General features: G+C 60.2%; 1 protein-coding gene across 2 annotated transcripts in view; it reads right to left on the minus strand.

Annotated features, from left to right (window-relative positions):
* The window catches only part of AGAP3 (ArfGAP with GTPase domain, ankyrin repeat and PH domain 3), a 173,455-nt gene extending 158,300 nt beyond the window's left edge, over nt 1–15,155 (minus strand). For both annotated transcript variants that reach the window (XM_082258236.1, XM_082258235.1), the window contains exon 1: nt 14,822–15,155. In XM_082258236.1, coding sequence (XP_082114362.1) covers nt 14,822–15,119 — 298 coding nt within the window. In that variant the 5' untranslated portion in view covers nt 15,120–15,155. The remainder of the gene's footprint in view (nt 1–14,821) is intronic.
* Nucleotides 15,156–15,474: the final 319 nt, after the last annotated feature.

A 15,474-nucleotide genomic window follows, 5' to 3' on the forward strand; every position in this document is an offset into this window, starting at 1 on the left:
CAACATGGAGGAGAACCGACACCTCTACTCCATCCCCCACCTCCCAACACTCTCCACCATCAGACAAACCCAACATGGAGGAACACCGACACCTCTACTCCACCCCCCACCTCCCAACACTCCCCCCACCATCAGACAAACCCAACATGGAGGAACACCGACACCTCTACTCCATCCCCCACCTCCCAACACTCCCCCACCATCAGACAACCCAACATGGAGGAACACCGACACCTCTACTCCATCCCCCCACCTCCCAACACTCCCCCACCATCAGACAAACCCAACATGGAGGAGAACCGACACCTCTACTCCATCCCCCACCTCCCAACACTCCCCCACTATCAGAGAAACCCACCATGGAGGAGAACCGACACCTCTACTCCATCCCCCCACCTCCCAACACTCCCCCCACCATCAGACAAACCCAACATGGAGGAACACCGACACCTCTACTCCATCCCCCCACCTCCCAACACTCCCCCCACCATCAGACAAACCCAACATGGAGGAACACCGACACCTCTACTCCATCCCCCCACCTCCCAACACTCCCCCACCATCAGACAAACCCAACATGGAGGGGAACCGACACCTCTACTCCATCCCCCACCTCCCAACACTCCCCCCACCATCAGACAAACCCAACATGGAGGAACACCGACACCTCTACTCCATCCCCCACCTCCCAACACTCCCCCCACCATCAGACAAACCCAACATGGAGGAACACCGACACCTCTACTCCATCCCCCCACCTCCCAACACTCCCCACCATCAGACAAACCCAACATGGAGGAGAACCGACACCTCTACTCCATCCCCCACCTCCCAGCACTCCCCCCACCATCAGACAAACCCAACATGGAGGAACACCGACACCTCTACTCCATCCCCCACCTCCCAACACTCCCCCACCATCAGACCACCCAACATGGAGGAACACCGACACCTCTACTCCATCCCCCACCTCCCAACACTCCCCACCATCAGACCACCCAACATGGAGGAACACCGACACCTCTACTCCATCCCCCACCTCCCAACACTCCCCACCATCAGACAAACCCAACATGGAGGAACACCGACACCTCTACTCCATCCCCCACCTCCCAACACTCCCCCACCATCAGACAAACCCAACATGGAGGAACACCGACACCTCTACTCCATCCCCCACCTCCCAACACTCCCCACCATCAGACAAACCCAACATGGAGGAACACCGACACCTCTACTCCATCCCCCACCTCCCAACACTCCTCACCATCAGACAAACCCAACATGGAGGAGAACCGACACCTCTACTCCATCCCCCACCTCCCAACACTCCCCCACCATCAGACAAACCCAACATGGAGGAACACCGACACCTCTACTCCATCCCCCACCATCAGACAAACCCAACATGGAGGAACACCGACACCTCTACTCCATCCCCCACCTCCCAACACTCCCCCACCATCAGACAACCCAACATGGAGGAACACCGACACCTCTACTCCATCCTCCACCTCCCAACACTCCCCACCATCAGACAACCCAACATGGAGGAACACCGACACCTCTACTCCATCCCCCACCTCCCAACACTCCCCCACCATCAGACCACCCAACATGGAGGAACACCGACACCTCTACTCCATCCCCCACCTCCCAACACTCCCCCACCATCAGACAACCCAACATGGAGGAACACCGACACCTCTACTCCATCCCCCACCTCCCAACACTCCCCCACCATCAGACCACCCAACATGGAGGAACACCGACACCTCTACTCCATCCCCCACCTCCCAACACTCCCCCACCATCAGACAAACCCAACATGGAGGAACACCGACACCTCTACTCCATCCCCCACCTCCCAACACTCCCCCACCATCAGACCACCCAACATGGAGGAACACCGACACCTCTACTCCATCCCCCACCTCCCAACACTCCCCCACCATCAGACCACCCAACATGGAGGAACACCGACACCTCTACTCCATCCCCCACCTCCCAACACTCCCCCACCATCAGACAAACCCAACATGGAGGAACACCGACACCTCTACTCCATCCCCCACCTCCCAACACTCCCCCCACCATCAGACAAACCCAACATGGAGGAACACCGACACCTCTACTCCACCCCCCACCTCCCAACACTCCCCACCATCAGACAAACCCAACATGGAGGAACACCGACACCTCTACTCCATCCCCCACCTCCCAACACTCCCCAACCATCAGACAAACCCAACATGGAGGAACACCGACACCTCTACTCCACCCCCCACCTCCCAACACTCCCCACCATCAGACAAACCCAACATGGAGGAACACCGACACCTCTACTCCATCCCCCACCTCCCAACACTCCCCCACCATCAGACCACCCAACATGGAGGAACACCGACACCTCTACTCCATCCCCCACCTCCCAACACTCCCCCCACCATCAGACAAACCCAACATGGAGGAACACCGACACCTCTACTCCATCCACCACCTCCCAACACTCCCCCCACCATCAGACAAACCCAACATGGAGGAACACCGACACCTCTACTCCATCCCCCACCTCCCAACACTCCCCACCATCAGACAACCCAACATGGAGGAACACCGACACCTCTACTCCATCCCCCACCTCCCAACACTCCCCCCACCATCAGACAAACCAACATGGAGGAACATCGACACCTCTACTCCATCCCCCCACCTCCCAACACTCCCCCCACCATCAGACAAACCCAACATGGAGGAACACCGACACCTCTACTCCATCCCCCACCTCCCAACACTCCCCCACCATCAGACAACCCAACATGGAGGAACACCGACACCTCTACTCCATCCCCCACCTCCCAACACTCCCCCCACCATCAGACAAACCCAACATGGAGGAATACCGACACCTCTACTCCATCCCCCACCTCCCAACACTCCCCCACCATCAGACAAATCCAACATGGAGGAACACCGACACCTCTACTCCATCCCCCACCTCCCAACACTCCCCCACCATCAGACAAACACAACATGGAGGAACACCGACACCTCTACTCCATCCCCCACCTCCCAACACTCCCCCCACCATCAGACAAACCCAACATGGAGGAACACCGACACCTCTACTCCATCCCCCACCTCCCAACACTCCCCCACCATCAGACAAATCCAACATGGAGGAACACCGACACCTCTACTCCATCCCCCACCTCCCAACACTCCCCCACCATCAGACAAACCCAACATGGAGGAACACCGACACCTCTACTCCATCCCCCACCTCCCAACACTCCCCCCACCATCAGACAAACCCAACATGGAGGAGAACCGACACCTCTACTCCATCCCCCACCTCCCAACACTCCCCACCATCAGACAAACCCAACATGGAGGAACACCGACACCTCTACTCCATCCCCCACCTCCCAACACTCCCCCCACCATCAGACAAACCCAACATGGAGGAACACCGACACCTCTACTCCATCCCCCACCTCCCAACACTCCCCCCACCATCAGACAAACCCAACATGGAGGAACACCGACACCTCTACTCCATCCCCCACCTCCCAACACTCCCCCCACCATCAGACAACCCCAACATGGAGGAACACCTACACCTCTACTCCATCCCCCACCTCCCAACACTCCTCACCATCAGACAAACCCAACATGGAGGAACACCGACACCTCTACTCCATCCCCCACCTCCCAACACTCCCCCCACCATCAGACAAACCCAACATGGAGGAACACCGACACCTCTACTCCATCCCCCACCTCCCAACACTCCCCCACCATCAGACAACCCAACATGGAGGAACACCGACACCTCTACTCCATCCCCCACCTCCCAACACTCCCCCACCATCAGACAAACCCAACATGGAGGAGAACCGACACCTCTACTCCATCCCCCACCTCCCAACACTCTCCACCATCAGACAAACCAACATGGAGGAACACCGACACCTCTACTCCATCCCCCACCTCCCAACACTCCCCCACCATCAGACAACCCAACATGGAGGAACACCGACACCTCTACTCCATCCCCCCACCTCCCAACACTCCCCCCACCATCAGACAAACCCAACATGGAGGAACACCGACACCTCTACTCCATCCCCCACCTCCCAACACTCCCCACCATCAGACAAACCCAACATGGAGGAACACCGACACCTCTACTCCATCCCCCACCTCCCAACACTCCCCCCACCATCAGACAAACCCAACATGGAGGAACACCGACACCTCTACTCCATCCCCCACCTCCCAACACTCCCCCACCATCAGACAACCCAACATGGAGGAACACCGACACCTCTACTCCATCCCCCCACCTCCCAACACTCCCCACCATCAGACACACCCAACATGGAGGAACACCGACACCTCTACTCCATCCCCCACCTCCCAACACTCCCCACCATCAGACAAACCCAACATGGAGGAACACCGACACCTCTACTCCATCCCCCACCTCCCAACACTCCCCACCATCAGACAAACCCAACATGGAGGAACACCGACACCTCTACTCCATCCCCCACCTCCCAACACTCCCCCACCATCAGACAAACCCAACATGGAGGAGAACCGACACCTCTACTCCATCCCCCACCTCCCAACACTCTCCACCATCAGACAAACCCAACATGGAGGAGAACCGACACCTCTACTCCATCCCCCACCTCCCAACACTCTCCACCATCAGACAAACCAACATGGAGGAACACCGACACCTCTACTCCATCCCCCCACCTCCCAACACTCCCCACCATCAGACAAACCCAACATGGAGGAACACCGACACCTCTACTCCATCCCCCACCTCCCAACACTCCCCCACCATCAGACAACCCAACATGGAGGAACACCGACACCTCTACTCCATCCCCCACCTCCCAACACTCCCCCACCATCAGACAAACCCAACATGGAGGAACACCGACACCTCTACTCCATCCCCCACCTCCCAACACTCCCCCACCATCAGACAAACCCAACATGGAGGAGAACCGACACCTCTACTCCATCCCCCACCTCCCAACACTCTCCACCATCAGACAAACCCAACATGGAGGAGAACCGACACCTCTACTCTATCTGATCCATTCATCATAACCTAAAGATCTCTGCCTACCCCAGCCAGGACAACGTACCTACCCCAGCCAGGACAACCCACCTTTACCTACCCCAGCCAGGACAACCCACCTTTACCTACCCCAGCCAGGACAACCCACCTGTACCTACCCCAGCCAGGACAACCCACCTGTACCTACCCCAGCCAGGACAACGTACCTGTACCAACCCCAGCCAGGACAACGTACCAACCCCAGCCAGGACAACGTACCAACCCCAGCCAGGACAACGTACCGACCCCAGCCAGGACAACGTACCGACCCCAGCCAGGACAACGTACCGACCCCAGCCAGGACAACGTACCGACCCCAGCCAGGACAACGTACCGACCCCAGCCAGGACAACGTACCGACCCCAGCCAGGACAACGTACCGACCCCAGCCAGGACAACGTACCGACCCCAGCCAGGACAACGTACCGACCCCAGCCAGGACAACGTATCGACCCCAGCCAGGACAACGTATCGACCCCAGCCAGGACAACGTATCGACCCCAGCCAGGACAACGTATCGACCCCAGCCAGGACAACGTATCGACCCCAGCCAGGACAACGTATCGACCCCAGCCAGGACAACGTATCGACCCCAGCCAGGACAACGTATCGACCCCAGCCAGGACAACGTATCGACCCCAGCCAGGACAACGTATCGACCCCAGCCAGGACAACGTATCGACCCCAGCCAGGACAACGTATCGACCCCAGCCAGGACAACGTATCGACCCCAGCCAGAACAACGTATCGACCCCAGCCAGGACATCCCACCTGTACCTGGAAGGAGTGAAAGGATTGGTAGTGGCACTAACTTGTTTTTTTTTGAATATTGCACTACATACCGTGTGTGTGTATTGGTGATAAATACAATTAAAACCAAGAGATCATGAAGTGCCAAATGACCGGATCTATTTTTGGGCAAATTATGTATATGTGTATAGAAAGCGCTAGAAATAAATGTGGAACATCAAATATAAAGGGCTGATTTTATTATTCAAAACAGTGCAATAAGATTCGGTTCACACTGGGGCGACACGACTCTGTACTACTTCGGGGGCGACGTGTGCATTACCGAGCGACTTGCATGGACTTCATATAATGGAAGTCTATGGAAGTCACCCCGAAGTAGTGCAGGACCCTTTTTCTTGTGTCGCTCCTATTAGAACGGCTCCTGTAGCACTGCATGGACCGCGAATTGTCAGGCTGAGTGTGGAGCGGCTCTTATAGTGCGGATAATAAAATAAAGTGTTCTCCATAAACATAGAATTATGCAAAAAGCAGTGCTGGTGAAAAGGAAAAAGGTGGTGGAATCACCAAGAAGTGCTATGCCTCAGAATAACCCCTAGGTGTCGCACTCACCCTTAGTACAGAGTACAGGCTGTGTAAATCTCCAGGAACACAGCAGGTAAAGGCTCAGGGTGCAAACCTCAGGGGGATCCTCCAGATTTGGGGTCCAATCTGAGTGCTGAACACAAAGAAAGCCCCATGGTGTAGTGCGGTGCCATGAAATGAAAGGCAAGGGTAGCAAAACTCACGTTTCAGTCTGAGATGCAGACGCCGGGCGCTGGAGATGCTTCCGCTGTTCCACGGCTACCAACTGCAAAAACAGGAAGTGACGTACAGACTCCGCCCTACACGTTTCGTCATCGGTCATCTACCTACCCCAGCCAGGACATCGCACCTCTACCTACCCCAGCCAGGACATCGCACCTGGACCTACCCCAGCCAGGACATCGCACCTGGACCTACCGCAGCCAGGACATCGCACCTGGACCTACCGCAGCCAGGACATCGCACCTGGACCTACCCCAGCCAGGACATCGCACCTGGACCTACCCCAGCCAGGACATCGCACCTGGACCTACCGCAGCCAGGACAACGCACCTGGACCTACAGCAGCCAGGACATCGCACCTGGACCTACCCCAGCCAGGACATCGCACCTGGACCTACCCCAGCCAGGACATCGCACCTGGACCTACCGCAGCCAGGACATCTCACCTGGACCTACCCCAGCCAGGACAACGCACCTGGACCTACCGCAGCCAGGACCTACAGCAGCCAGGACATCGCACCTGGACCTACCCCAGCCAGGACCTACCCCAGCCAGGACATCGCACCTGGACCTACCCCAGCCAGGACATCGCACCTGGACCTACCCCAGCCAGGACATCGCACCTGGACCTACCCCAGCCAGGACATCGCACCTGGACCTACCCCAGCCAGGACATCGCACCTGGACCTACCCCAGCCAGGACATCGCACCTGGACCTACCCCAGCCAGGACATCGCACCTGGACCTACCCCAGCCAGGACATCGCACCTGGACCTACCGCAGCCAGGACCTACAGCAGCCAGGACATCGCACCTGGACCTACCCCAGCCAGGACATCGCACCTGGACCTACCCCAGCCAGGACATCGCACCTGGACCTACCCCAGCCAGGACATCGCACCTGGACCTACCGCAGCCAGGACATCGCACCTGGACCTACCGCAGCCAGGACATCGCACCTGGACCTACCCCAGCCAGGACATCGCACCTGGACCTACCCCAGCCAGGACATCGCACCTGGACCTACCCCAGCCAGGACAACGCACCTGGACCTACCCCAGCCAGGACAACGCACCTGGACCTACCCCAGCCAGGACAACGCACCTGGACCTACCCCAGCCAGGACAACGCACCTGGACCTACCCCAGCCAGGACAACGCACCTGGACCTACCCCAGCCAGGACAACGCACCTGGACCTACCCCAGCCAGGACAACGTACCTGAACCTACCCCAGCCAGGAAAACCCACCTCTACCTACCCCAGCCAGGACATCACACCTCTACCTACCCCAGCCAGGACATCACACCTCTACCTACCCCAGGCCAGGACAACGTACCCACCCCACTTAGGACATCGCACCTGGACCTAACACAGCCAGGACAACGTACCTACCCCAGCCAGGACAACATACCTACCCCAGCCAGGACAACGTACCTACCCCAGCCAGGACATCGCACCTGGACCTAACACAGCCAGGACAACGTACCTACCCCAGCCAGGACAACGTACCTACCCCAGCCAGGACAACGTACCTACCCCAGCCAGGACAACGTACCTACCCCAGCCAGGACATCGCACCTGGACCTACCCCAGCCAGGACATCGCACCTGGACCTACCCCAGCCAGGACATCGCACCTGGACCTACCCCAGCCAGGACATCGCACCTGGACCTACCCCAGCCAGGACATCGCACCTGGACCTACCCCAGCCAGGACATCGCACCTGGACCTACCCCAGCCAGGACATCGCACCTGGACCTACCCCAGCCAGGACATCGCACCTGGACCTACCCCAGCCAGGACATCGCACCTACCCCAGCCAGGACAACGTACCTACCCCAGCCAGGACAACGTACCTACCCCAGCCAGGACATCGCACCTGGACCTACCCCAGCCAGGACAACGTACCTGAACCTACCCCAGCCAGGACAACGTACCTGTACCTACTCCATCCAGGACAACATACCTGTACCTACCCCAACCAGAACAAACTAGCTGTACCTACCCCAGCCAGGACATCGCACCTGTACCTACCCCAGCCAGGACATCACACCTTAACCTACCCCAGCCAGGACAACGTACCTGTACCTACCCCAGCCAGGACAACGCACCTGTACCTACCCCAGCCAGGACAACGCACCTGTACCTACCCCAGCCAGGACAACGCACCTGTACCTACCCCAGCCAGGACAATGTACCTGTACCTACTCCATCCAGGACAACATACCTGTACCTACCCCAACCAGAACAAACTAGCTGTACCTACCCCAGCAAGGACAACCCACCTGTACCTAACCCAGCCAGGACATTGCACCTTTACCTACCCCAGCCAGGACATCGCACCTGTACCTACCCCAGCCAGGACATCGCACCTGTACCTACCCCAGCCAGGACAACGTACCTGAACCTACCCCAGCCAGGACATCGCACCTCTACCTACCCCAGCCAGGACATCGCACCTCTACCTACCCCAGTCAGGACATCGCACCTCTACCTACCCCAGCCAGGACATCGCACCTCTACCTACCCCAGCCAGGACATCGCACCTGTACCTACCCCAGCCAGGACAACGCACCTGTACCTACCCCAGCCAGGACATCGCACCTGTACCTACCCCAGCCAGGACAACGCACCTGGACCTACCCCAGCCAGGACAACGCACCTGGACCTACCCCAGCCAAGACATCTCACCTGTACCTACCCCAGCCAGGACATCGCACCTCTACCTACCCCACCCAGGACATCGCACCTCTACCTACCCCAGCCAGGACATCGCACCTCTACCTACCCCAGTCAGGACATCGCACCTCTACCTACCCCAGTCAGGACATCGCACCTCTACCTACCCCAGCCAGGACATCGCACCTCTACCTACCCCAGCCAGGACATCGCACCTGTACCTACCCCAGCCAGGACAACGCACCTGTACCTACCCCAGCCAGGACATCGCACCTGTACCTACCCCAGCCAGGACAACGCACCTGGACCTACCCCAGCCAAGACATCTCACCTCTACCTACCCCAGCCAGGACAAAGCACCTCTACCTACCCCAGCCAGGACATCGCACCTCTACCTACCCCAGCCAGGACATCGCACCTCTACCTACCCCAGCCAGGACATCGCACCTCTACCTACCCCAGCCAGGACATCGCACCTCTACCTACCCCAGCCAGGACATCGCACCTCTACCTACCCCAGCCAGGACAACGCACCTCTACCTACCCCAGCCAGGACAACGCACCTGTACCTACCCCAGCCAGGACAACGCACCTGTACCTACCCCAGCCAGGACATCGCACCTGTACCTACCCCAGCCAGGACAACGCACCTGGACCTACCCCAGCCAGGACATCGCACCTCTACCTACCCCAGCCAGGACATCGCACCTGTACCTACCCCAGCCAGGACATCGCACCTGTACCTACCCCAGCCAGGACAACGCACCTGTACCTACCCCAGCCAGGACATCGCACCTGTACCTACCCCAGCCAGGACAACGCACCTGGACCTACCCCAGCCAAGACATCTCACCTCTACCTACTCCAGCCAGGACATCGCACCTCTACCTACCCCAGCCAGGACATCGCACCTCTACCTACCCCAGCCAGGACATCGCACCTCTACCTACCCCAGCCAGGACATCGCACCTGTACCTACCCCAGCCAGGACATCGCACCTCTACCTACCCCAGCCAGGACATCGCACCTGGACCTACCCCAGCCAGGACATCGCACCTGGACCTACCCCAGCCAGGACATCGCACCTGGACCTACCCCAGCCAGGACATCGCACCTGGACCTACCCCAGCCAGGACAACGCACCTGGACCTACCCCAGCCAGGACATCGCACCTGGACCTACCCCAGCCAGGACATCGCACCTGGACCTACCGCAGCCAGGGATTTCGCTCCTGGACCTACCCCAGCCAGGACATCGCACCTCTACCTACCCCAGCCAGGACATCGCACCTGGACCTACCCTAGCCAGGACAACGCACCTGTACCTACCCCAGCCAGGACATCGCACCTGGACCTAGCGCAGCCAGGACATCGCACCTGGACCTACCCCAGCCAGGACATCGCACCTGGACCTACCCCAGCCAGGACATCGCACCTGGACCTACCCCAGCCAGGACAACGCACCTGGACCTACCCCAGCCAGGACAACGCACCTGGACCTACCCCAGCCAGGACATCGCACCTGGACCTACCCCAGCCAGGACATCGCACCTGGACCTACCCCAGCCAGGACAACGCACCTCTACCTACCCCAGCCAGGACATCGCACCTCTTCCTACCCCAGCCAGGACATCGCACCTCTTCCTACCCCAGCCAGGACATCGCACCTCTACCTACCCCAGCCAGGACATCGCACCTCTACCTACCCCAGCCAGGACATCGCACCTCTACCTACCCCAGCCAGGACATCGCACCTGGACCTACCCCAGCCAGGACATCGCACCTGGACCTACCCCAGCCAGGACATCGCACCTCTACCTACCCCAGCCAGGACATCGCACCTGGACCTACCCCAGCCAGGACATCGCACCTGTACCTACCCCAGCCAGGACGACGCACCTGGACCTACCCCAGCCAGGACATCGCACCTGGACCTACCGCAGCCAGGACATCGCACCTGGACCTACCGCAGCCAGGACATCGCACCTGGACCTACCGCAGCCAGGACATCACACCTCTACCTACCCCAGCCAGGACATCGCACCTCTACCTACCCCAGCCAGGACATCGCACCTCTACCTACCCCAGCCAGGACATCGCACCTCTACCTACCCCAGCCAGGACATCGCACCTCTACCTACCCCAGCCAGGACATCGCACCTCTACCTACCCCAGCCAGGACATCGCACCTCTACCTACCCCAGCCAGGACATCGCACCTCTACCTACCCCAGCCAGGACATCGCACCTGTACCTACCCCAGCCAGGACATCGCACCTGTACCTACCCCAGCCAGGACAACGCACCTGGACCTACCCCAGCCAGGACATCGCACCTGGACCTACCCCAGCCAGGACATCGCACCTGGACCTACCGCAGCCAGGACATCGCACCTGGACCTACCGCAGCCAGGACATCGCACCTCTACCTACCCCAGCCAGGACATCGCACCTCTACCTACCCCAGCCAGGACATCGCACCTGGACCTACCCCAGCCAGGACATCGCACCTGGACCTACCCCAGCCAGGACAACGCACCTGGACCTACCCCAGCCAGGACATCGCACCTGGACCTACCCCAGCCAGGACATCGCACCTGGACCTACCCCAGCCAGGACATCGCACCTGGACCTACCGCAGCCAGGACATCACACCTCTACCTACCCCAGCCAGGACATCGCACCTCTACCTACCCCAGCCAGGACATCGCACCTCTACCTACCCCAGCCAGGACATCGCACCTCTACCTACCCCAGCCAGGACATCACACCTCTACCTACCCCAGCCAGGACATCACACCTCTACCTACCCCAGCCAGGACATCGCACCTCTACCTACCCCAGCCAGGACATCGCACCTCTACCTACCCCAGCCAGGACATCGCACCTCTACCTACCCCAGCCAGGACATCGCACCTCTACCTACCCCAGCCAGGACATCGCACCTGGACCTACCCCAGCCAGGACATCGCACCTGGACCTACCCCAGCCAGGACATCGCACCTGGACCTACCCCAGCCAGGACATCGCACCTGGACCTACCCCAGCCAGGACAACGCACCTGGACCTACCCCAGCCAGGACATCGCATCTGGACCTACCCCAGCCAGGACATCGCACCTGGACCTACCGCAGCCAGGGATTTCGCTCCTGGACCTACCCCAGCCAGGACATCGCACCTCTACCTACCCCAGCCAGGACATCGCACCTGGACCTACCCTAGCCAGGACAACGCACCTGTACCTACCCCAGCCAGGACATCGCACCTGGACCTAGCGCAGCCAGGACATCGCACCTGGACCTACCCCAGCCAGGACATCGCACCTGGACCTACCCCAGCCAGGACATCGCACCTGGACCTACCCCAGCCAGGACAACGCACCTGGACCTACCCCAGCCAGGACAACGCACCTGGACCTACCCCAGCCAGGACATCGCACCTGGACCTACCCCAGCCAGGACAACGCACCTCTACCTACCCCAGCCAGGACATCGCACCTCTTCCTACCCCAGCCAGGACATCGCACCTCTTCCTACCCCAGCCAGGACATCGCACCTCTACCTACCCCAGCCAGGACATCGCACCTCTACCTACCCCAGCCAGGACATCGCACCTCTACCTACCCCAGCCAGGACATCGCACCTGGACCTACCCCAGCCAGGACATCGCACCTGGACCTACCCCAGCCAGGACATCGCACCTCTACCTACCCCAGCCAGGACATCGCACCTGGACCTACCCCAGCCAGGACATCGCACCTGTACCTACCCCAGCCAGGACGACGCACCTGGACCTACCCCAGCCAGGACATCGCACCTGGACCTACCGCAGCCAGGACATCGCACCTGGACCTACCGCAGCCAGGACATCGCACCTGGACCTACCGCAGCCAGGACATCACACCTCTACCTACCCCAGCCAGGACATCGCACCTCTACCTACCCCAGCCAGGACATCGCACCTCTACCTACCCCAGCCAGGACATCGCACCTCTACCTACCCCAGCCAGGACATCGCACCTCTACCTACCCCAGCCAGGACATCGCACCTCTACCTACCCCAGCCAGGACATCGCACCTCTACCTACCCCAGCCAGGACATCGCACCTCTACCTACCCCAGCCAGGACATCGCACCTGTACCTACCCCAGCCAGGACATCGCACCTGTACCTACCCCAGCCAGGACAACGCACCTGGACCTACCGCAGCCAGGACATCGCACCTCTACCTACCCCAGCCAGGACATCGCACCTCTACCTACCCCAGCCAGGACATCGCACCTGGACCTACCCCAGCCAGGACATCGCACCTGGACCTACCCCAGCCAGGACAACGCACCTGGACCTACCCCAGCCAGGACATCGCACCTGGACCTACCCCAGCCAGGACATCGCACCTGGACCTACCCCAGCCAGGACATCGCACCTGGACCTACCGCAGCCAGGACATCACACCTCTACCTACCCCAGCCAGGACATCGCACCTCTACCTACCCCAGCCAGGACATCGCACCTCTACCTACCCCAGCCAGGACATCGCACCTCTACCTACCCCAGCCAGGACATCACACCTCTACCTACCCCAGCCAGGACATCACACCTCTACCTACCCCAGCCAGGACATCGCACCTCTACCTACCCCAGCCAGGACATCGCACCTCTACCTACCCCAGCCAGGACATCGCACCTCTACCTACCCCAGCCAGGACATCGCACCTCTACCTACCCCAGCCAGGACATCGCACCTCTACCTACCCCAGCCAGGACATCGCACCTGGACCTACCCCAGCCAGGACATCGCACCTGGACCTACCCCAGCCAGGACATCGCACCTGGACCTACCCCAGCCAGGACATCGCACCTGGACCTACCCCAGCCAGGACAACGCACCTGGACCTACCCCAGCCAGGACATCGCATCTGGACCTACCCCAGCCAGGACATCGCACCTGGACCTACCGCAGCCAGGACATCGCACCTCTACCTACCGCAGCCAGGACATCGCACCTCTACCTACCCCAGCCAGGACATCGCACCTGGACCTACCCCAGCCAGGACATCGCACCTGTACCTACCCCAGCCAGGACAACGCACCTGGACCTACCCCAGCCAGGACATCGCACCTGGACCTACCCCAGCCAGGACATCGCACCTCTACCTACCCCAGCCAGGACATCGCACCTCTACCTACCCCAGCCAGGACATCGCACCTCTACCTACCCCAGCCAGGACATCGCACCTCTACCTACCCCAGCCAGGACATCGCACCTGTACCTACCCCAGCCAGGACATCGCACCTGTACCTACCCCAGCCAGGACATCGCACCTCTACCTACCCCAGCCAGGTTCACACATTTTCCTTCCTCCAATAGTTGTCCCTTCGGTAGATCCCTCCCCCAGTAGTCCCCTACCCTGGCAGTTTCCCCCCAGTAGTTGCCCCCCCGGCTCACCTTCGATGGCGATGACGTGTTCTCGGATCTGGTTCTGGAGGTTGAGGTCATCGACGCGTTCTATCAGGTCGTAGATGGCGTAGATATTGGGGTGCACCGATTCGAATCGCTGGATCTCCCCCCGAATCGCCACCGAATTAGAGAGGACATAAGGGGGGGCTCCGGGGACCGGGGGGGCCGCACCAGAACCAAACTGGGGGACCGTCCCAAACTGGGAGGAGGAGGAGCCTGACACCGACACCTGGGAGGTCAGAGAGGACTGGGGGCTCCCCGACAACCCTGAGGGAGGGTAATTCATGGTGGGGGATGGGGGACCCCAATCCAATCACAGGGGGAGGGGTGCAGTGAGGGGGATGACAGAGCAGTCAGGGGGTGCAATGGGATGCCCGGTAGGTGGGTGGGTGTCTCGGTGGGGTGTCAGCCCCGGGTGGGGGTCCCGGGTGGGTGGTGTCCGCTCTCCGCCGTTCTAACTGATCAGAACCGACCGCGGGAGCGCGCCTCCCACACACACACAGTGCGCGTCCCCGACACACACCGACGTCACCGCTGCGTCACCGCCCCCTTCTACTTCCGGTCACTGCGGAGCCCCTCACAGCCGCCACTTCCGGTCACCGCTCACCCGCCGGAACCCCCGAGACCCCCCACACATGACC

Source organism: Pelophylax lessonae, assembly GCF_965119305.1.
Source record: "Pelophylax lessonae genome assembly, chromosome: 5".
Lineage (NCBI taxonomy): Eukaryota > Metazoa > Chordata > Amphibia > Anura > Ranidae > Pelophylax > Pelophylax lessonae.